At 29.8% G+C, this 23,837-nt stretch overlaps 6 protein-coding genes and 1 pseudogene across 13 annotated transcripts; 2 read left to right on the forward strand and 5 right to left on the reverse strand.

Moving 5' to 3' along the window:
* Positions 1-1,093: 1,093 nt before the first annotated feature.
* LOC126842711 (tRNA (guanine(10)-N2)-methyltransferase homolog) lies at positions 1,094-4,954 on the forward strand. Its single transcript, XM_050579822.1, has 10 exons — positions 1,094-1,326; positions 1,401-1,466; positions 1,932-2,174; positions 2,237-2,371; positions 2,441-2,597; positions 2,663-2,769; positions 2,842-2,983; positions 3,046-3,371; positions 3,448-3,630; positions 4,772-4,954. The coding sequence occupies exons 1-9, from the start codon at positions 1,267-1,269 to the stop codon at positions 3,607-3,609; spliced, it is 1,398 nt and encodes a 465-aa protein (XP_050435779.1). The 5' UTR covers positions 1,094-1,266; the 3' UTR covers positions 3,610-3,630; positions 4,772-4,954.
* LOC126842714 (sentrin-specific protease 8-like) lies at positions 4,140-5,503 on the reverse strand. Its single transcript, XM_050579826.1, has one exon. The coding sequence runs from the start codon at positions 5,375-5,377 to the stop codon at positions 4,703-4,705; it is 675 nt and encodes a 224-aa protein (XP_050435783.1). The 5' UTR covers positions 5,378-5,503; the 3' UTR covers positions 4,140-4,702.
* Positions 5,504-6,589: 1,086 nt separating this feature from the next.
* Positions 6,590-9,215, forward strand: LOC126842710 (dihydrolipoyllysine-residue acetyltransferase component of pyruvate dehydrogenase complex, mitochondrial-like). Its single transcript, XM_050579821.1, has 8 exons — positions 6,590-6,835; positions 6,920-7,083; positions 7,160-7,296; positions 7,355-7,615; positions 7,682-7,867; positions 7,931-8,124; positions 8,185-8,347; positions 8,418-9,215. Exons 1-8 carry the CDS (start codon positions 6,723-6,725, stop codon positions 8,679-8,681), a joined length of 1,482 nt encoding a protein of 493 aa, XP_050435778.1. The 5' UTR covers positions 6,590-6,722; the 3' UTR covers positions 8,682-9,215.
* LOC126842712 (uncharacterized) lies at positions 8,724-11,814 on the reverse strand. 3 transcript variants are annotated; one of them, XM_050579823.1, is made up of 9 exons: positions 11,628-11,814; positions 11,384-11,479; positions 11,183-11,320; positions 10,926-11,109; positions 10,700-10,854; positions 10,474-10,640; positions 10,111-10,402; positions 9,864-10,048; positions 8,724-9,035 (listed from the first exon to the last, which is right to left on the reverse strand). In XM_050579823.1, the coding sequence occupies exons 1-9, from the start codon at positions 11,660-11,662 to the stop codon at positions 8,992-8,994; spliced, it is 1,296 nt and encodes a 431-aa protein (XP_050435780.1). In that variant the 5' UTR covers positions 11,663-11,814; the 3' UTR covers positions 8,724-8,991. The 3 variants fall into 3 exon arrangements, with proteins under 3 accessions (XP_050435780.1, XP_050435781.1, XP_050435782.1); XM_050579824.1 differs by having other exon boundaries at positions 11,389-11,515; XM_050579825.1 differs by having other exon boundaries at positions 11,389-11,479; positions 11,628-11,660.
* Positions 11,815-13,105: 1,291 nt separating this feature from the next.
* On the reverse strand, positions 13,106-17,780 carry LOC126843388 (uncharacterized). 6 transcript variants are annotated; one of them, XM_050580898.1, is made up of 6 exons: positions 17,643-17,780; positions 17,205-17,385; positions 16,927-17,083; positions 16,346-16,641; positions 15,089-15,399; positions 13,106-13,407 (listed from the first exon to the last, which is right to left on the reverse strand). In XM_050580898.1, the coding sequence occupies exons 3-6, from the start codon at positions 17,063-17,065 to the stop codon at positions 13,389-13,391; spliced, it is 765 nt and encodes a 254-aa protein (XP_050436855.1). In that variant the 5' UTR covers positions 17,066-17,083; positions 17,205-17,385; positions 17,643-17,780; the 3' UTR covers positions 13,106-13,388. The 6 variants fall into 6 exon arrangements, with proteins under 6 accessions (XP_050436855.1, XP_050436857.1, XP_050436858.1 ...); XM_050580900.1 differs by lacking the exon at positions 17,643-17,780 and adding an exon at positions 17,500-17,632; XM_050580901.1 differs by lacking the exon at positions 17,643-17,780 and adding an exon at positions 17,510-17,601.
* A 1,817-nt stretch (positions 17,781-19,597) lies between these two features.
* On the reverse strand, positions 19,598-21,484 carry LOC126843125 (protein abrupt-like). The gene is made up of 3 exons (XM_050580477.1): positions 20,771-21,484; positions 20,530-20,709; positions 19,598-20,445 (listed from the first exon to the last, which is right to left on the reverse strand). The coding sequence occupies exons 1-3, from the start codon at positions 21,230-21,232 to the stop codon at positions 20,014-20,016; spliced, it is 1,074 nt and encodes a 357-aa protein (XP_050436434.1). The 5' UTR covers positions 21,233-21,484; the 3' UTR covers positions 19,598-20,013.
* A 1,084-nt stretch (positions 21,485-22,568) lies between these two features.
* Positions 22,569-23,198, reverse strand: LOC126843059 (ADP-ribosylation factor-like protein 1; annotated as a pseudogene).
* Positions 23,199-23,837: the final 639 nt, after the last annotated feature.

Below are 23,837 nucleotides of genomic sequence, written 5' to 3' on the forward strand. Positions count from 1 at the left end.
CCAACTGTCGGACAAGTGTGTCCGATATAAACACCCACCTTCCAATATATATTCTATAGAATTTCCAAGCAACAAATTTCTAATGCGCATGTGCTAAAATTATTCGCCAATCCAATAAGGTCGTGCGCCAGTCAAGCATGCGCAGTTATGCGTTGTTACTTGAAATTGAACGGTAGTGGGGGGTTATATTGAACTCAGTCCGGCATACGGGCAGTAACACGATGTATCGCTACACAATTGTAAATTATCTAAGGGTTTTTGCTGATAACAGCTGATGATATCTTGTACGGCAATAATTTATAGTTTATACTATTTTAACAAAATTACTTATGAGCATCGATTATAAATAATAATAATTTAAATTAAAATAAATTAAATTTATAATCAATGCTTACAAGTTTCAATGGCAATATTTTGTAATTGTAAATAAATAAAAGACATTACGCTTAGGAACATTATTGATTAAAATTTATAATGGTTGTATACTATAATTTATTTTATATAAATTAAAAAATATGCTTCTGAGATAATGTGTATTAAATTCAACAACTAAATTAATTTTCACTAACTAATACAATAATAATTAAAATATTTTATTGGAGCATGTGATTATATAAGTAAAAACAAAAGAGTGAACTCTGTGGACAATTCTATGGAGATTTTAAAATTTTAAAATCTACAATTTAAATGTCAAATTTAATCGGAATATAATATTGCTATAATATAACATACACCAATTCTGGTATTATTAAATTCTGAAAAAATAATACTACGATTTAACTTGTGAAATTAATACATTTATAATTTTTATATTTTCCTACAACATAATGAAGATGTAATCATAAATACTAACAAAACAGGATAGACAAAATTTATTCGGATATATTTTTCTTTCCGTATTTAACCAGAAACATTTTTCTGATTTATACACATCAGTTATTAAAAAATAGAACAAGTTAAAACAAATATCTCCTTTGTTGAGATTTTTTTTAAACTCGAAAAATTTAATTTCTAATTCAATATCCAATTTTACCTCCAAGCCATAATATGATAACAAACGATAAGCATGATAATAAAAGTATTATTTCAATATATTTCATTAAGAACGTATTTTTGTTGGTTCTTCTAATTTTTCATCACCTTTAATGATATACTTAAAAATGCCATAAAGGAAAACGATTTTTAATAAGCTACCCATATATATGTTGCTTATTGTTAGTGTTTAATCGTCTTTATTTATGTCGGTTACGTTTACTTAAATTTATTATGAAACACTGTCAGTATTTACTTTGGTTTGCTCACGAGCATGTGCCTTTTCGATTACTTGTAATATCTTATATTATTTAATCCATCAATAATGTTACAGCTAAATATATCTTGACTCTTTTTTCAACTTGCAGGAAATCGAATCGATTGCATCCGTTCTCAAGATACCTATCAAATGGCTCGAACCGCCATCTGATAAAGTAAGTGATTTCATAAGTTTCATTCATTTTATAAAGAAAAAAAACATTTTATTAATGATACATAAATTTAAAATTATCACTAGTAGTTAGTAACTAGCTTATACACTGTAAAATATTCAAAGATAATTTATACTTGTTCTATATTATTATTTTTATAAAATATACATTTTTTAATAACACTGATGGACAAAAACATTATAAACAAAAACAAAAATTGTTTTACACCAAAACTTTAGTATTCCAGCAGCACCATTTGATTGGCATGGTTGAACAACATTTCACAAATAAAATAAATGGAATAACTTATTAAATGAATAATTAGTATAAAATTTCATTTGATAATTTTCAAATAAAAAATAATTTGAATAATCAGTTATAATTAAATATTAACTTGTTTTTTTATAGTTGCTTGTCTATTGACAGTAAAATAAGCAGTTGTAAATAATTGCCAATTTTTCTTTTAAGCCATGGTACCTTGTCGAGTTACCTTCAGACAAAGAAGTGCAAATGATTTCAGAACGTTCGGTAACTATGCGACGTGCAATTCACGTATGGGCAGATGAATTGACCGTGCCGAATCTTCATGAATCATTAAAACAAAAGTGTTTGAAAGGTATACTGGAACCGTACCAACTGCAATCATTCAAAGTAGACGTGGATTTATTTTGTAACTCTCAAACACAACAAGAAAAACTTAAACGAATAGAGGTATTTTTTATAAAGCTATAATTCTTTCGATAAATGTATAACAAATCAATCATTTTGTTTAGTCTTTTAGTTATATGCCTTTTGGAGGACCCGTGAATCTTAGTAATCCAGACGTAACATTTCAATTTATTGAATATTATGGTTTGGATGCGAATATAGTGCCTGAACAACCTTTACGTACATTTTTCGGCCGTGTTGTATGTTAAAAAAAAATTACTTGAGATTATTATTAGTAATTTTTATTAACAAATAAATATTATTCTTAGGTAGCAGAAAGTGGTCGTACTTTAATACATAAGTTGTCATTGAAAAAACGAAAATTTATCGGCAACACTAGCATGGACCCACAGCTTTCTTTGTTGATGGCGAACCTAGGAAAAGTTTCTGATGGGGATCTAGTACTAGATCCCTTTGTTGGCAGCGGTATGATTAATAAGCTCAACAGTTATTTAATACTCATATTTTTATATTCTAAACCTTGTATGTAGGTTCCCTATTGGTAGCTGCCGCAACTTTTGGGGGGTATGTACTTGGAACTGACATAGATTTTTTAATGTTACATGGACGAACGAGGCCTACCAGAAAGCAAACTAGAGTAATAATTATATATATTTAATTACCACTAGAACTTTTCCTTTTTAATAGTGTATAAATCATTTAATTTTAGCATATAGCTCGACAGGACGAAAGTGTTAGAGCGAATATGGAACAATATTCTTGTGCTGATAAATACATTGATGTGATTGTAGCCGATTCGTCTTTACCATGTTGGCGTGACAATTTAGAATTCGATTGCATCATAACTGACCGTAATTTATATAATACGTCCATTTATATTTTATAATTATTAAATTAACTTTATTAATTTTAGCTCCATATGGTATAAGAGAACCAACCATAAGAATAGGTGCAAAAGATAACTTGCCGGTTTTAAAAAAAGAAGGAACTCCAGTACATTTCCCGTCTAAAGTAGAATATGGCTTGAATGAGATCATAAAAGATCTTATGTGCTTTTCGTCTCGTAAATTGAAACTTAACGGCAGGTTGCTATTTTGGTTACCGGTTTTCCGAGAGGAGTACGAGGATGTACAAATGCCCAAGCATAGCTGTTTTAAATCAATTGGCAACTGTGAACAAGTACTGACAACATTCACAGCAAGAAGATTGTTAGTTTATGAAAAAATTAAAAGTCCCGAAGTAAAATATAAATATAACTCATTATTAGGGTATGGGAATTGGTATTAAATATAATAATATTGTAAATTTATTTCAGGAGACTGACGAGTGTAGATGTACAATACCTACAGCAAGTACTTTCAGAGAGAAATACTTTACGCACGGAAATGAAAATCGTTTGACTAGAAAACAAAAGAAAGAGCAAGCTGCCAAGAATAAAGACATTTGGTTTGCTAAACTAAAGGAAATGGAAGTGTAATAGTAATATATCCTTACTACGGTACGTTATTTGGAGAGAAAGTAAATGGTTATAGGCAGTGTCAATTTAGGCTGTGCTATTGTTTGTGTTGGTGCCCGTAGTAATTCGATCTAGGAAAAATTATTGTTTTTAAACCACTGACACAATTTTATATATTAATCAGAAATTGTACTGATAATACCTATTTTACAAGACTACAAGTTCAAAAAATTTCACTTCTACCCATTCAAAATTCGAAAAAGGCCCAAAACATTTTTATCCTAAATTCACAACACTATAACTTTGTTAAATAATCTAAATAGTTCCAAGTTTGTTTGATGCATCTTGTAAAATTGCATTGTTTGTAAATCGTTCACTTTGATGATCAATTGTTATACACTGCCGCCTTACCAATTTAGCTTCTTCTCAACTGCATAATAGATTTTAATAGAAAAAATTTTTTCAACAAAAGTTTATTGCCATAGGTTAAGCCTTTTGTTGATTCAAACAATTTATATTTTAATTACTTTGTTTACAAAATAAAAATAACATTTAAGAGTATTCAAATATATTGTACACCAAATCATCCCAGTCCACCACTGTGTACAATAAATACATAAAAAATAAATTAAATAGAAAGTATTTTACATTATTAAGTTTCAACATTTTTTAAATAAAACTATCATTCACTTTAACAATTTCAATTCTTTTTTTTTCAAATTTGACTAATTTATTTAAAGTTTTATGTATTATATTATACATAAATAAATTACATAAACTATGTATTTGTTTAAAAGAAAAAGTCCATTTGACGATCATGACATGTTCAAGTGTAATACTTAAAATAATTATTAACCGACTACAAAATTATTCAATTTAGTGCCAATTGCCAAATAGTAATAAAAATAATAATAGTGTTAATAAATTATTTGTGTATAAATTATACATAAAATATATTTCAGTGTAAATGCAAAAACATTTTTAAATAATTTTGTTTTCATTTTTCAATGAATAGTTGAGTGCTAAAAATAAATACATTATCATATAATCATTGGGATTGTTTTTTAATTATTTTTTAGGAACAAAAAGAATATGTTAAGTTGAAGTTTGGTTTCTATGTAGATTCTTTTATCCTCGCCAGTTTATAGATTAGTTCAACTAAACTGCTACGTTTGTTTTTCAGATCATCTACATCAACCGGATCAGCATTACGAATATCGGAATTTGCACACACAAAACGCGCTACATTTTCGGCATTACACATCAAATGGATTCCACAATCGTAACTATTTTGCTGTTGTCTGGTCGGCAGTGGCGTAATGATGTCCACAATGTCTTTAAAATAAAATTTCAATTTTAACGCTAACTTCCTGGCTTGCTTTTCGTTTGAATCCCATATGGAATCCATATGAAACAGACGTTTGTCTTGTGTTCCATACACTACTAGTGACCAATGTGTGCCACCAACCGTTTGCAGCTGTTCTTGGTCGTTTAGCGGAAAGAATATGTATGAATAATGTTTATCCTTGACCAACGGGTCGAGGAATACGGCTATATCTTCCACGTTACACTCTTTGATGCACTGTACGATTTCGGGGCTGACAAAGTATACTTTGGAGTTATTCTTGAACACTTCAGTATTCAAATACTCCATGTAGAACCCAATAACTGAATCATTCAACCATTGGTCGTCGACTAGCAGGCGAATATCAGATTCGTGTAGCAGAAAATTTTCATAACTCAATACTACCGGATCCTTTTCTTTGGACGACGTTCGACGTTTGCTCATGTTTTTAAGAAAAATAATTGAACAAGGTCACAAGCTGTACTACTTTATAAAAGTTCTAGTTGAGACTAAAAAATGAACGTTTAATCTTGAACGTTATTTATTTTAATTAATACAAAAAAAAACAAATTTCTGATATTGATAATTGATTTAATGATAAAACACAAAAGTAAACAAAAAAAATGAGGGGGGTTTACAGTGCATCCGTGTAGTAAAATAACGGATTGTTACATTTATTAGGAAAATTAGGACTGTTGAAACTAAGAAGTTTCATAATACATATTTAAATACTAGAAATTAAAACTGATCAATCGATTAAGAAGATTAAGTTTTAATTATTTGAATAATATAATGGAAATTCAACAGAAGTAGAGCACAACATATTTGTTGTTGTTTACCAAATAGAAAAAAAAATTAATATAATACGAACGCTATTTCAAAAATAAACATCGATCAAAATTGCATTTTCGAAAAGTACGTTCAAAGTGTTATCTAAAAACCCTTCGTTAAGAAGTACTTGGCCCTAATTTCCATTTTACACTACTGTAATATAAACCGTTTATTACTATAAAATTGCTATTACTGTTTTTGTTAAAAAAATCTTCCTATCATCGATATTGAAGCGTTTTATGGGAAATTTTTTTTTGAGTTAATGTTAAGCGAATATCGCAATGAGTGGAAGTCGCAATTATTTGGAGATATTTTGGTTTAACCCTAAACTTGGAAAGAGCCACATTTAAAATAACAGATATAACCACACTTATAAGTAGGTTGGTCGTGAACAATTACGTTAAAAAGTATAGACAGTAGTAGTATGTTAAAAGATACAAAGTAATAAGTATAGAAACTTCTAAAGTTATAACTTATTGTTTTGAAACTTTAAAATCATAATATTGATACAAAAATTCTTATATTTTCGGGACCGTAAGAAATCTGAAATTGGCACGTGAAAAAAGTGATAGGTAGCAGGGCGCTGGCGCGACTTGTGATAACGCTTTAATGGCGAATGGGCGGCCTTGTATTTTTTACGGGACAACACTGGCGGCCATGTTATGGAAAATTGATAACGCGAGTCATCGGGGTACCTGTTTTTATGAAATCACGAGAATTCCCTAATTCTACTGGAATCTGCTTGCAACATCGTAAATGGCCACTCTGGTACAAAATTATGATATAACTGGTTTTATCATTATAAATAATTTTTCATATAACTATTAATTTCCACCGATGATAACGAACAGGAGTAGTTGTACCGACGAGGTTATTTGAAGTTCATCTTGGGCGCAATCTTGACCGTCACTTTTAAACCGTTCAAATCAATTTTCCGTTTAGACTTAAGTGTACAATTATGTCTGCGTCCCACGTCATTATGAACAATGCTCGATTGTTGAGAAATGTCAATAGAAATACCATTAGAACCGTTGCCACGAAATGTCCCTGGAAAGTCGTCCAGGCTTACAGGTAAGTACGCATTTTGACGTTTTTTAAACGCCTAATTTAATAATTTAAATGTTAAAATGTTACCTCCTATCCCCCATCCGACAGATGTCATAATACTGTACAGTGGCGTTCGGGCAGGCAAATATCGTTTAAAAATGTTGGATACCGATTCTATGCATCCGACGTCCCTAGTCACATTAAAGTATCTTTGCCGGCTTTGTCGCCTACCATGGAAAGTGGCACCATTATTAGTTGGTCCAAGACAGAAGGTACTGTTTTAAAAAACTTGTCTACGACATTGTACAACAGTTCAATAGTTTTCATTACTGCCGTAATATCTCACAGGTGAACGGCTAAATGAAGGAGACAAGCTTGCTGAAATCGAAACCGACAAAGCTGTCATGGATTTTGAAACTCCCGAAGAAGGGTATCTAGCAAAAATAATGGTTACCGCCGGCCAAAAAGACGTTAAAGTCGGAAAGGTAATAATTTAAAAATGTATATTATATTTATTGTGTATATCATTCTCCCTCCCCACAGCTCGTATGTATTATTGTTGAAAACGAAGCTGATGTTGCTGCGTTTAAAGACTTTGTGGATGACACTCCTGCCGATGCTCCACCTCCCGCCACTCCAGCCCCTACACCATCGTTTTCTGCACCTCCTCCACCTCCTAAGCCGGCTTCTGCCTCAAAGCCGTCTCCGGCCCCTCCAAAAGCTACACCAATACCAACAGGATCTCGGATATTTGCGAGTCCATTAGCTTTACGATTAGCCGCAGAAAAAGGATTGGATTTGAACGTAAGTCAATTTAAACATTATCATTGTTATACAAATATAGTAATACGTTAAACGGTGTATTTACAGTCAATCGGTCAAGGTACTGGATTGTTTGGTTCAATTAAGTCTTCAGACTTGACTAAAGCCTCTGCCACATCCGCAGTCAAAAGTAAACAACCAGTCGCAGCAGGAGTTCAAGGGGATGGTTTCTTAGATCGTCCGGTGTCTAATGTTAGGAAAATTATCGCACAACGCCTGTTGGAATCTAAACAAGTAAATGATAGTTTTTAGTCTAAACAATAATTGTTGTTTTACTAATTATAATGTGTTTTGCAGAATATACCACATTACTACCTCACAGTTGATTTAGGATTAGACAACATAGTCGCACTGAGAAAGCGCATGAACGAGCTTTTAGAAAAAGAAGGAGTGAAATTGTCAATAAATGATTTCATTATCAAAGCGGCGGCGCTGGCTTGTAAAAAAGTCCCTGAAGCTAATTCCTCTTGGATGGATAGTTTTATTAGACAGTAAGTCACTCTTGACCTCACCTATTACCGGTGTTTTACTCAAAACATGTTAAAATTCAGGTACGACTCGGTGGACGTCAGTGTAGCAGTCAGCACTGACACCGGTCTTATAACGCCAATTGTTTTCAACGCAGATACTAAAGGGTTGGTGGCTATTAGCACCGACGTCAAACAACTTGCCGCCAAAGCTAGAGAGGGCAAACTTCAACCGCAAGAATATCAGGTATGTCATATGATTAGATATGAATGTTGCAAAGCAATATCTCTTTTTTATTGCCCATTTTTTTTCATAGGGAGGTACGTTCAGCGTTTCCAATTTGGGTATGTTTGGAGTCAAAAGCGTGTCTTCTATTATAAACCCACCTCAATCATGTATACTCGGAATTGGTGCTCTGACCCAAAGACTGATACCGGACAAGGCAAATGGCACGCGTGCTCAAGATGTGTTGCAAGTGACGCTGAGTTGTGATCATAGAGTGGTGGACGGGGCTGTTGGAGCACAATGGCTACAAGCATTTAGACGATACATTGAAGAACCTCACAACATGTTGTTATAAAAATAATTATGACTCAATTCTTAAGACCATGAACGATATATCGGTCATAATTCACGCTTACAGCAATTTTTTCTTCTGTTTTTTTTATGTTATTTGTTTTATATTTAGCTTAAATGTTAAACTGATGCTATTATGTATACTTTTATTTTTTAATTCACGTTTTTAGCCATGCTGCAAATTGTTAAGTAGAAAATCTTTTTTTTTTTTAGAAAATTCAAATAACAATACTAATTGGTCGTGAAAGAAAAAAACAAAAACTCTCTGTGGTCATATCTCGTATATTATTAATTGATAAGTAAAAAACATATTTCTAATTACTGGTACCGAGTGGAGTTTGTTGCCAGTTTATTTGACCTAAAAGAAAAAAAATATATATATAAATCAAATTCCCATGTTATATACATAGAATTACACAATTCTATTATTCTAGTTAAAAAAAAAAAAGAATTTTAAATTTTAAATTTTAAACAATTTACATGTATTATTTTTCTTACTATAAAAGCGCGCCTTAGGCTAAATTTACGTAATATCAAAATATTGAAAAAACAAAAATGCTGTTAGTTGATGCAAATTATTGTTACCTTTAAAAAATAAGAGTTTATTTAAGATTAAGATGTTGAAATCTTTTAAAAAAAAAAAGTAAATAAATTTTTATTAGATCAAAAGACAAAAAGAGTTTTGTAAGTATGTTGTTACGTATGTTCTTGAATATTTGTTCATTTTGTTTTAAGAAATAATGTGCATTTTTCCTAATATATATATAGCAGACTAATTCCTTTAAAATAAAAATAATGTCGGCTAAAAACCGATACAGAATTGTTATATATACAGATATATACATGTTTACTTAATCGATCATTCACAAAAAATAAAACAATAAAAATGAACACATCACTTTTTGTAAAAACATTAACGTTTAACACATCATGGAGTTCTTTAAGTAAATGTTCCAAACACAGCAAAAAAAAAAAAGTGGCTAAACAACCTGTTAAAAGATGAATAGTTGCATCAAAATACAAGTAATTACATTTTTTAGAATTTATTTATTAATCTAATAGATAAGCTCTCAATGTCAAACATAAAATGCTTAATTGTTCAAAGTCAAATGATAAACAGTCGATTCTATACATTTTTTTATTAATGAATGATATAACTGCAACAATATACTTAGATTTTACATACCCACAGCTAAGGACCACGGCGATTGCTCCTGATCGACTTCCTTCTTTTTAATCAAATCGTCCACCGTGTAAATATGGTCTTTCAAATTAGAATCATACTTTACCGAACCGGTGTACATAGATATCAATTTAAGGAGTCTTATTTGCTTTGACGTATTTAACGGGCGGACTTGTAACCGCATCAGCCTAGCAGCAAACCATTGTACCATTAATTATTTATTTTTTTTTTTTAATAACATCCTACTTACCATTTTAAAAATACAATTGTGTACTTATGAGGTGATTTTACTGCCGATTTTAAAATAATACTAGCGTCTACAGTCAGTCGTTTGTCGCCAAAGCAATCATCAAATTGATCATGATTACAGTTCCGCTTTTCACTACTCTTGAAAAGAACAGTGCAGAGTTCAACGACCCATAGAGCAGAAATAAGCGATTCTTGAACGACCAGACATTGCAATAGATTTGTCAATAAACCTAAATTTGATATCACTTTTAGCAAGACGCTCCAAGTGATTTTATCTAATCCAGAAATCCTATCTAAAACATAACAATTTAAAAATAAACCAGTTTAATTAATCCACGAAAAAACAATTATGAAAGTGAAATACTTTTTGCGATTTTGTGCTTCTGCGAATGAAGCAAATAACGTGTACAAAACACATTTATCAACATTGATGACGATGCTCTGTCGCTCAACAAAAGTTTGATTTTCTTAACACAATTTTTATACATTTTTGAGTCATTTGAAAGTGTTGATTCTGATAGTAATTTTTGCCTAAGAAAAATTAATTTTGCACCCATTTTTTTTAACAATCTTTGGTTATAAGTTTTTACCTCGCAACATTTAACTTTTCCATTATGGTAGGATCCTTAGACGACGTTCTGTTCAACACATAGAAATCGATTAGATCTGTAAATTCATTGATGACATCCATGTTTAAATTTGGTGTAGCAATTTGAAAATTTTCATCAACATTCCAATATTTTGTCTAATAATAAAAATTTGGAAATTAGAACATTACAAGTAGGTTTTAACCAAAATTAATATATATTTATATACTTGTAGCCATTCCAATAGAAACTCTATGGCTGCCCTAAGTTCTTCGATAGCAGGTAATTCTTGATCATGAGAAATTTTATGTCTTAAATTAATCAACCAGTGTGGAAGTTCTATACTTGCCGCTCTGGCGTACATCGATTTCTGCGGACCTTTACCTGAAATGTCAGCTATGACATTGATAAACCTATGATTACGCAATAGTTAAATTTTTTTTAAGAACAACGTTATTTTATTATGTAAATAAACATAGTCGTCACCTCATTAGTGCCATTGAGTATAATCGTGTTAAATCGTCTTTATCGGATATTTCTGTACCTTCGCCAAAGTAAGAATCTTTAACGATAACTTGTAATATTAGTTCAGTGCAATGTATGGCACGTGGTAATTCTTTTACTCTAAAAACATGGAAAAAAATATTCATAAGTACTAGCTGATACTATAACAATTACGACGCTTACCTTACTTTCCATATCAAAAGCGATCTCAGTGCTCGTTTGAAACTCTGTATATTTTTTATATTGTATATGTCATTTCTGACCGACTGCCACTCGGAACTAAGTATAACCGATTATGGAAAAAAAAAATTAAAACTAAATAAAAAATAGAAATTGTTTAAATATTTAGATTAAAAATGCTAGTTTCTATTTTAACAAAACATCAAATCAAAACTGTATTAATACTATTTGGAAAATGTAGACTTACTCCGACGACCACGGAATTATTGTTATCTCTTGCATAGTAGTAAAAGTCTTACTAACTAAAATATACTCTATAGCTGTATATTAATTACACTTATGGTTAAAATAAATGTCATCCTTTTAAAAATCGAATACTATTTTAGATTTTGGATTCTGATTTCTGTTACGCACGTGGTAGGTTGACTGTTATCATTTTTTCTCGAGCATGTTATCGCTGAATAATTATTCTGTGGCACAGATATGGATAATAAAGTTTATTATCTATATCTGTGTTCTGTGGTGTTGTTTAATTATTTTTTAAATAATTAGACAAACAAAACAAAAAAAAATTGAGTCCTGAGGATCAGACGCGGGCATACCATTTTTTTAATAATAATGTATTAAAATATAACATGTATAATAAATCAAATTTTATCTTGATTAGAAAGAATTAAATTAAAACATTTTTTAATACATTTTCAATTTTAATAACTTGATACTTAACATTTGTATTTAAAATTTGGTTTATTATTTTCAAAACATTTTTCGTTAATTTGTTTGAATAAAAAATGACCAGGTTTTCATTAATTATACTAAAAAGGCGTTCTACATTTTAAACTCTCGAAGATTAATATTAATAATGAATATTTACATTTTGAGTTATAGTTTAAAATGATCAAATAATCAACTCGGTGAAATTAAATGTTTACTTAAAAATAGATATCATGTTAAGTTTTAATTTAAACAATATGTATTTAGGAGAGAAAGTTTTTCCATAGGAACAGTTAATATTCATGTTATATTACATAAAAAAAATATTCTTCTTCTTTGAAAAATACAAAATTTTTAAAAATTATACCCAAGCTTATTACTTAAGTAAATCCTTTCCAGAATCAAATAAAAACTTATATAATTAATCTTTCATAAAATAGTTATAAAATAATTGCTGTCAAATTTTGACTTTTTAAAAAAGTTATATAAGCATGAATTAATGTACACTTCAGGACCTTATGGGTTATAAAATGAACTGTTGGTTTAAGTTAACGTTATGAATAGGTACAATACTTTTAATAAAATATTAAATAATAATTATAATAAGACATAATAATTTTATTATGTCCTAATAATTTAGTAAATTAAATTGGAATTTTTAAAATTTAATTAAGAATTTTCGAAAATAAATAACTTTTAAGTTTTCGAGTACAAAACCATAATTAGTTAATACCTGAATCAAAATATATTTTTTAAAAATATTTCCTAATTTTTAAAAACCACAATTAAGTTTGTAGTTTTACTTTTTTTTGATTTGGCTAAAAAATAAATGAACACGTACATCTATTTATATGAGACATTTACCGTTTGTAGTACTAAGAATACTTTAGTAAATAAAGGTAAATATAACAGTTCAAATACGCAGTATTGTGTGCGTTTTGTTTCAATTGAAATTGCTAAAAGGAGTATAAAAAAAAAAAAGTAGACATTTCAATGAAAATATACCATTAATAAACACTTAATTATTATTTTCTTTATTATTTAAATGTATTAAAAAGCTGAAATCACACCATCAGGATATTTATGTATTTATGTATAGAACGAGTTCAGCCGAGCCTCATTGTAACACGGAGAATCTTTCTTGGATATGTGCAATAACAGGTACGCAGGTCTTGAGAAGACACGAAAACACATTGAACATTTGTACTTTTTGAAGTGACATTTATTTTTATGCCGCAACAACGATGATGCACATTTAAAGCTCTTATCGCAAAGATCGCAATTGTGATATAACCTATTTATTCCATACATAACTGTAAACAGACACAGGAATAAGTATTTATTATTGTTGCTATTACAAGGTTACTAAAAAGAAAAAAAAATTGTTACGACTTTGGCAAGTGGAGCGATCTACAAAAATCATTGAACAATCATACGGATGCTAAGGAAAGCATACACACAACTGTCAACGTTTAAAGCTAATATAAATTACATCAATTTAAATGGAAGTAAATTTAGCGTATTTAGTGTAACAATTTAATAATAAAAAAATATATATTTATATTTTTTTTTTAACAATAATTTATGCGTATTTATAATCAACAACTGGCTATATTATTATCTTTGATAGCCCTTGTTATATTATTACGCAAAACACTCTATTTTAATTAACGTTTTTTTTTTTGTTGTGAAATTAAGCCATAAAAGAAAGTAACATAAAATTAAGTATTTTAATGATAAACAATAACATAAATAATAATAATAAACATAAAGATAAAACATTAAAATTTCACAAAATAACATGTAGGTAATAGTATTAAAATAATACAATGTACGACACAGAATAGCAACAGCAACAGTTAAAAAAAAGTTTTTTCCAACCTTACATTTAAAGATTGATGAAAAATAAAACGACCTGTAATGTTTGTGGAATCCAATATTATTTTAAACCATTTGAATCATTCTGTGGCATTCCGTGTACACATATAATTCTTAAATAAAATTATCAACCTCCCCAGTCAACAAAAAGCAATCACAAAACATAGCTAAAAAAATAATAATAATAATAAACTATAAAACACAATTTAAAGAGAGTAAAGGTCGGTGTTAACAATTTGAATAATATATATATATATGACATAATATTATAAAGAAATTCATAAGAAATAGTATAATTTTCATATAAAAATAAAACTGATTCTGTCTTTTACATAGTTATGCTGAAAAAAGTCGTACAAACGATATACAATTATCACGCTCCGTTATTTATATTTTTACATCACAGGTTTTAAGAAAATCCTTATTAAATACCTAAAGAAGTAATAAATAATAATAAATAAAAACTTCTTAAAACACAATACTATAAGCTCGTTTACAATAATATATTTAGTGGTAAATGTGGTTGTACTCACTTGCCACTTTACCGTGTACTCATGAGTGCACATGACAACACCACTGATAATATATCTTTAAAATATAATGATTCACTATTTATCAATAGTCACACAATTTAGGGTATAATTTTTAAAAATATGTGCCTCCAATATTACATTTATAAAACATTTAGCCCTATTATTTTTTTTTTTATGTTATTCAATATAGATGAATATGCACATAGAATATATGGAGTGAGATTAACATATTATATAATGTTCTTAAATACTAAACTTCAGACTGAGATTTATATAATTTCCACATATTGCGTTAAAAAAAAAAAAAAGTTATATATTAAAATAGCACGTATGATACCTGTTAGGCGCCTACAAAAAGGCAGACTGATTTTTGACTAGACTCCAAATATTATCTTGTTAATATTTTTTCAAAGAGAAAAAATTTATACATTACAAAAATAAATTAAAAATGTATACAACAAATTCTGTAGTACCCTGGTTAATGGTTATGTTAGAATACTTTAAAATATGATTTAAACTGACAACTTTATTTATTTTGTCTTAATAATTTCTTACTTGCGTTTTCAAAGGTCAAATAAATTACTTTTTTGATTTGTTGATGGTAGCAGCAAATCCATTGCCCAAATAACACGAACTGCCCTGCTTGGACGTGTGTACGTCAAGATACGCCTGTCTTGAAAATACACGATGACAAGACTGGCACTGATACTTGCTAATGTGTACTTTGTTATTGTGTCTCAGCAACGATGTCTGAAATTTGAAAGTTTTACTGCACGCCACGCAGCAAAACGATTTACGCTGGCATCTATCAGCCTCTACAATCAAAGCTTGATCGCAGTTTGGTAACTGTCCATTAGTGTAATCCAATTGTCTGTGTGTCGCTTTACCCCGCATCTGATGAAAATATAAACATATTTATTTTTAAAATACGCAAAATTGTATTTTTTATATTAAACCTATTATTATACATCAGCTGATATATTTTAATATTCTCATGGAAATTAATTGTAATGTTTGTTTACAAAAAAAAAAAATGTATGTATATATGATATGTTTTGGTAATTGTTATAAATTAAATTATGGATAATAATTCTGTGAAAAAATCTAATTTGGTCCACTACAATAAAACTTTAAGGCAAATTTTTGTAAATAACAGAAGTAAAGAAAATGTTAACTACATATCCAAACGTATTGAGATGACAATCAGTTTTGATGTCCCCCAAATCATAAGGGAAATTGTGTTTAATAACTATTATACCTATAAAATGACGATTCTCTTATTAAAAGTATCAATCGATGGACAAAAATCTAAAAATTGGTCTGGAGCTATAATTAACAAGGTACATAAAATGTTTGTTTCAGAAATAATATTGGTATTTAACAGAGTTATTAAACAAAACTTATATAGAAGCCAATATCATTAAAACTGATTACAATATTTAAAAAGAAATACTTAAATAGTGCTTAATATTTTATTTTAGAATTTGATGGACAACGCACATTCTGAACTCCAGTCTCAAAACAGGATTACCATTAAGTCATCGGAAAGCAAAACTGATTGGTCCAACATAATAAGAATAAAAATTTTGTTGAGTCAACCGTCGCCAAATTGGAGAAATTTTGGAATCGAAAATTTAAAATTTTACTGAATGAAATAATTATCACACAAACACTACCTATATGTATAAACTTTTCTCTAATATTGTTGTAAATTATACATTATACTTGGCACTTGGTTCTATGGCATACTTGATATTGGTTTTTTTTTCTTTTTAGTAGGTAGCCTAAGATTTTGTTATTGAAGTGTTAAATTGAACAAAAAATTAAACACCATACTAGCCTTTGCTTTTTGTATAGCTTGTCGCGGAATATCAGGAATGAGAGGATGTGGTGGTAAATTTAATGAATCGATCATTGGTGGTTCCATTTGTCTTCGTTTTTGATTTATAAGCAACGGATGGATATCATAACCATTTAAGTGTGGATAAAACATAGACATTGTGGATGTCGTCTTTGGGAACGCTGTCAAATCATATGAAAGTCCAGATGTTGATGGAGACGGATCGGAATCTGGCTGCTCCAATTCACCTTCGCAGTAATCATCAATGGACGATGTACAATGAACGCTTAAGCCCACTAGGTACAAGAAATCAAGTTAGATTTTAAATAGATAGAAGTCAAAATAATGACATTGAACCATTTGTCAAGTATCTACCATAAATGTACACAAGTGGTGGATTAGTAGGCCTATCATTTGTCTCAATAATGATTAAAAATCTCAACTTTGGGTTCAACTATTACATGTACTTGGCTAACTGTATCGCAATTTTTTCCCGTCTGTAGATAAGTCTATCCTGCCACAAGGTCTGTACACACCTATGGTGTCTACCAACACATGTTTATGACAAATGACAAACTTACGCCAATTATCAAGCATCTGACTACCGGATATGACTTCCGATTTGGAAAAACTAGACGAGCTGTGCGGCGAGTGGTTCAGATTGGAAGCCAATGACTCGCTGAGATCCGTCTCATCGTCCATACCATATATGTTAATCATTGAACATCTGTCGCGTACCTGCAAAATACCAACAATGCTCTTTTAGCACTCTTCCAGGCTACCAATTTATTAAGTTTATATTATTATTATCATTGTACAAAACAAGTAGTTATAAATGCCTATACTGAAGTTTACAAACTTCAAGTTTTCGCCGTGTGGCAATGCCGTCAGATGGCGATTATAGAACGTCTTTACCAAACGGATTGCTGATTCAACTCGGTGGCGGAGGCCCGGCCATAGTTTTGGTGGTTTCTTTTCTTAGGCTGCTCAACGAGATTTAAATCTTGGAAATCAACTGCGGGCCACAGATTTTTTCACGTCTAAAAACCAAAAAATAATGCGCATTGTGAACGGTAGTTTAGATTAATATTTGGGCCACTTGACGCGAGCCTATGGAGAAAAAAAAATTAGGTAATAAGAGTTTTTGAAATTACTGAAACGCACGTCCAGCGACGGGCACAACAACGGCGGCAGAATCGCGGTGCAAATTATTATCAGAAAAACAAGGCGAGGAGCAATAACAACAATCATAATAATAATAATAATAAAATAATTTTAAGAACGCAAAATAACTTACCCATTCCGAGCCTCCTGTACCTCGGTTCAGCCGCACTGCCGCAGCCCGCGCAACTAATCAGTAAAATTGGTAATGGCATTCGACGACGATAAGCGGCAACGAATATTTTGTGTGATATCGCCGGAGCATAATAATGCATAAAATATTATTTAATAGCTGCTGTTCACTGCCGCTTCCTATGGGTGTTATTTCGGTACACGGTTAGCGGTAAGTGTTAACTCCATTGTGGTAAAAAACCATAAGGTGCGGTGATAATACAGTGCGACGATTGGCCAGCGCCAATCATTTGCCGCCATTACTACACATAGATTAGTCCACGCCGCACAGTGGTCCTAATGTGAATTCTAGTCATTCAATAGTCCATTATAAAATATGCAAAAAAATATCGAAACAATTATGAATTATTAATTTTGATATGTTTCTTAGACAATACACATAATATAAAATTTCAACGTCATATGTGTATTTGGCCGGTTTTTATTGGTATTTAAAATAGTTCAGTTATTGTAGTTTGGCGGTTATTTTAATTTCAGAAAATAATATTTCGTTTACAATTTTTTTAGATAAACATTTTTTAATAATTTTTTTTTCTCAACTAAGATCAGTAAAGGAAAAAACCACTTTTTTGAAAAAAAATCGTTTTCAAACTAGTTATGATAATTTTTAATGAAAAATATTAAATATTTTACGTTTTTTTATTTAAAAGAGTAGTACTAAAAGTTACCCATTTTTTCCCATATATCAATACATAGATGTTGTAGAGCAAGTATTCAGGATTTTAAAAATATAAAACAATTATACGTCAGATAACAATTACTTAGTACACAATACAAACAACAAAGTAAGATTATTTGTTGCAACGCTATCTTACTTGCCTTGTGTACTAATTCATTTTTGTCTGTCGCAAAAAAATTTATATTTTTAAAAACTTGAGTTCTTGCTCTATAACACCTATGTATTGATATATGGGTAAAAATGGGATTTTTGTTTAAAAATAAAATATTTTTTTTCTTTACTTATCTTTTAGTTACAAAAAAAAAAAAATATATTAGAATACTTAATTTATGTTATTGTCATAGATTTGGGAAATTTAAAAAATGACCAACCAGTTAAATCAAATAAAAGATAATAGCAATATTAGGTCGTTACCTAATCATTTGTTTAAGCTTTAGTCAGTTAAAGCACAGGTTATAACTTATATAAAAATAGTTCATATAATCGTTATTAACGATGAAGTAGGTATAGTTTACACTACTATTTAATAGATCAAAATAATTTTATTCTTTTAGAATATTGCAGTACAAAATTATCACATAACATTTGTGAAACTTAATAATCGTATTTCTATGATTCTTTTAAAATATTACATTAATATCTTTATATTAATCTTTTACATTAATAGGCTAAGTATTAAAATAATAAGGTGCATGGCGGTTAGCATATTATAGATTAATATTATCGTATTATTTATTTGTAACATTTTAGCTCGTCAAAGTAAATGTTCAACATTTTAACATGTAAAGTAGGAAATTGTATTTATTTTCCATTTCTTTTAATTATCAGGAACAAAAATTACACAAATTATAAATAATATTTATTAAATTTAAATGTACATATTTATATGTATACTAAATAATTGCAACACTATTTATTACATTTTTAAAAACACATTTTCACATAAATAAGATATAATCAAACAAAGAAAATAATATCATGTTTCATCTAAAAGGTAACAATTTATTTAATTATATTAATATACCATAATAATAATTCATAAAAATTACAAGTATTTTTAAAATAGGCATATATTATTTCATATTTTACAATGTTGAACAATCTTAGCTATAATATTAATTAAATTTATGGTTATATATTTAAATACTAGAAATATGGATAATTTATTTTCTATGAAATTTAATTAATATTTATTTAAATATATACATAATTGACTTGACCAACACTCCTATAAATATATAACTCCCAAATAATTTTTTGATAATAGTTCAAATAATAACATTTTTTCACTTGATTTTGATTTATAAAAACATAACAAAAAATAATAAAACTATTTACTAACTTTTTTTAATGCAACAGTAACTTATTTTTAAATCATAAAAACCATTTAACATAACTCAACAAATTTTAATAGTCAATTACCTAACCACCATTTTTTTACTTGCGATATAAATGAATATAACGCAATATAAACAAAATCAACAATTAAACCAAAAAACGCTTACTTCTTGTAAAAAAAAACTGTATAAATAAATACAAGTTAGAGGTAACAAAGTTTCAATTTGAATGATAAATAAAATAATAAATATTGTTCTAAAATTGAATCATTAACCAAATGATTTTCTAACAGTTCACTTCAAATCGATGTATGGTAATGAACAGAACTACTTCTATTCAGTTCGTCAATCTCTTTAGCCATACAGTTTTTGTGCGCCTTAGAACGAGCATGATGGTTCAATATTTCTCTTCTGAAATTACAGCTGCCTTTAGCAAATGATGTTTTTACATCGTTTAACACCTCACTCCAGCGACGACAGCTTTTGCAAAACATAATATTTTCATGACAGTCGTACGCCAACCAATTATACGATTTTAGCCAGTCAGCTCTAAAACGATGTCGCACCTGCTGATGTTGTGCTTCTGTTGCTTGTAGTTTTGTTTTTTTTGTGCAAGACAAATCTTCAGGTAGCGTATTGTCATACACAGCACGATGAGCTGTCGTTAAATAATCATTTAATTCCATTTGGTGAGACGTTGGTGATATGTTAGGGTCTATAAGCGTATTATTCTACAACAAAAAACATAAACTATATACAATATCTAAATTATAAAACATAATTTATATAAATTATGTGAAAATAATATATCTTACATCACTATATGCATTTTCTTTGGCTTCGTAATTCTCTTCTGCACTCATCGAGCTAGAAGTTTCTTGTTTAATTACAGTATCTTTGTCATAACTATCATCATGCAATTCCGGTTTTGTCATAATTGGTCTAACCATGTCTTGGTTGTCCTGGCTCAACTGTACTGTATAATGATCTGGAGTCTATACAAATAATAGAAACAGTAAAAATATTGTTAAAAATAAAAATAAATTGTTTACTAACATTTTTTTTATTCCATATTTTAATTCGTTTAGTGTTAGTCATATTCTCTTGGTATTCAGGAAGCGATCTTTTGTCCACAATTGGTGAACTTTCTTCACCAAGACCGCGTACCATCAACGATCTGGCTGTACACAAAACTTCTTCCATAATTTCATGTTTTACAGTCACTTGGCCCTTGTACATAAAGTCCAATATGATTTCCATTTGTTCATAACTGACGCCTCTGAGGTATACTATTGGATGTGGGTGTGAATTTTGCAAAAATAGCTGTTCAAAATAAGAGCTACAAGCAGACAAAACCATTTGGTGTGCCTTCACCATATGTAACTTTTCGAAATTACTGTGACAAGCGATGGTGACGTCAACCAAATTTTCATTCTTTAAGAACGAAGACAGTACTTCGGTCAAATTACCACTATGGTTTTCCCATTTCAAACAGTATTCTTCGTTCGTGTAGCTCATTTTTACAACAATGTCAATGGAAAGAACAAATTAGAATGGTTTTATCTCGACACAAACGATTATTATAATACGAGAAAAGAGAAACGCAAATTACCGATCACATTAATTTTATTTAATATATTTCAAAATAGTCGGTAGTTTTCACAATAGATAGTCTAATAGTGGTAACAGTTTAGAATACCTATTTATGAATTAGATTGAATTCACATTACCTACCTATGTCGTATGGGCATTGGGCTATAACAATTTCTAATGTTCAATGTTATTTTTATAGATAACAAGAACGTGTTGATATTTTATTGTTATCAAATGTGCGGTAATCTAGCTACCAGAACGTTTGATAACAACATACCTACAGGCTACACGTTTGATATTATTAATTGAGGATTTCCCGCGGAAAGCACTCCATAAATCACTTTTTTTTTAATTTTATGTTGATACCTATAGCCTATAGGCTACGGCTATATTGTTTTTGAAAAAAAATGTCTTTTCTTATAAAAATTGCTATTTTGAACTTTAGTGCTTCCTCATGGATGGTTCAAAAGTTGACTTCAAAAAGACAACTAGATCTGATTTTGCAATTTATAAAAACACATCACCTGTATTTTTTTGCGCATAGCACATTATACCAATGATAAATTAGCCCCAAATTACATAAATTGAAATGTAGGTATTACAATCGATGTGGCTAAATAATTTAACTAAATAATGAATAATGAATTTAGCAAAAGAAAAACTCCATATTTCAAACAATTTAAGAGGCCGCCACTCCGTCCATTTTTAAAGAGTAAAGTATAGGTAATTTTTTGCAAAATCTTAATTTAAATGTTAAACTGTGTTTTCTATATCTATTTCACTTTGTCCACACTTTTCCACAAACACGTTTGAACGATTAATTTTTTAAGGGTATGACGTCGTCTTAAGACGTTTTTTTTGTTTTGTTTGCTGAGCGTGATAATAACGGCGACTGTCAATGAAAATTTTAGGTTACACGAAAGTGTGAATAAAACAAAGTACCGACCGTCATAATATATAAGTATAAATCCGTACAAGGGAAAGGAAAAAACGACCTGAGTCATCTGGCTACGGCTCTCTTACCTCGCTTCCACAACGACACGCGGTGAGAACACTGGAAAGTTTCGGGAGCCTCTTCAAACTTCTGGTGCACCGTCTTAGAATCTTGTTCGGTTGAAATCGGACTTTCCACTTACCAAGGTGGGACGTTCGACTTGATTATAACCTCCCCTGGTGTTCCAGAAGATAATATATCACATAAGATAAACTATTTTGTACACAATTATCTTATTACAATCAACAACGTACATATTACCTAATATTATTTACGATTTTGTAACGTGCTTCGAAGACAGTCCATTGCTTAATCGAGGCCTATACCTTTTTTGGCCGAAATTTAGAAAATTTGGAATGTTCTATTTGTACTTCAGTCTTCAGTTACACTCATGCAGCCTTCGATGTATTGTTTGTTGGCTAATATGGCTAATGTAGCACTATGAAATCCTTCTTCTTTAGGCATGTACATAAGTTCATCTTTAACAATACCTATTCTTTCTCGGTCGACAGAGTCAGTTACATAAACTACATAATCTATATTGTAATAGTAGCAACTCCACTCTCAGTAAGGTCTTATTGATGTTTGACTTCTAAGATCCCAAACTTGAAATTTAATATTTTTAAAAGCAACTTGCTCAACATTGAATCTATGGTCGGAATGGTAGTGACTACTTCGCCGACTTGAAGTCTGTATACAATATTGTGGTGTTTTTTGCACCATCTAAGTACACAACCTAATATTATAATCCTTAGCTCTTTGTGACCTATTAGACTTTTAAAACTACTGAGAAATCAATCTCCCTATTTTTATATACAAAAAAAAAAACTTTCAGGAAAAGGTTGCAACTAAAACGGATCACCGACAACAGTTGTAAACGGATAGCGATAAAATCATTACCATAAGAATAAATAAAATAAAATATAAAATCGTAATATATTTATTATTTTTAATACTTAAAATTTTTAATTCTAATATCCCAATGTCTTACATTTTAGTTAAATTAAAATTTCAAATATCATTCAACGATATCAACGTAGACAATCGCTATGGCTTAATGTACAACAGATTTTTTTTAATGTCCTCAAAAAAACAAAAACCTTCTAATCCTGAATCTAATATTATACTTCAAAGTTACAATGCGACCCCCCAGTGAAAATTTCTTAAAAATGCAATTCAAAAATGGCACTAAGGTATACTATATATTTGTATAGCTAAAGTAACAGAATGAATAAATATTACACATTTTCAGTTTATCAATATAATTTTTGTATACGTTTGTGGGTCATCCTAAAACCCGGGATCGGAACAAAAATTTGTTTTTAGGTTATGTCAGTGTAAATAGAATTTAAGGTCAATATTATGTTTATCAATGTACATTTCCAATGAAATAGTGAAATCATAACATCAGTGAATCAGTCATCAAGATTCATGGTAACTGTGTAATATCCAGTCGTATGAATTATATTATTGAGATATTGGAATGGTGGCGCTATCTATGTGTATTTAATTTATGTTAACTAAAAACAACTGGTA

This window comes from Adelges cooleyi, unplaced genomic scaffold, assembly GCF_023614345.1.
Source record: "Adelges cooleyi isolate 19-005CV unplaced genomic scaffold, UGA_ACOO_1.1 ACOO_flye_CR_arks_rails_tigmint_CR_PRNA_574, whole genome shotgun sequence".
In the NCBI taxonomy this organism is placed as follows: domain Eukaryota; kingdom Metazoa; phylum Arthropoda; class Insecta; order Hemiptera; family Adelgidae; genus Adelges; species Adelges cooleyi.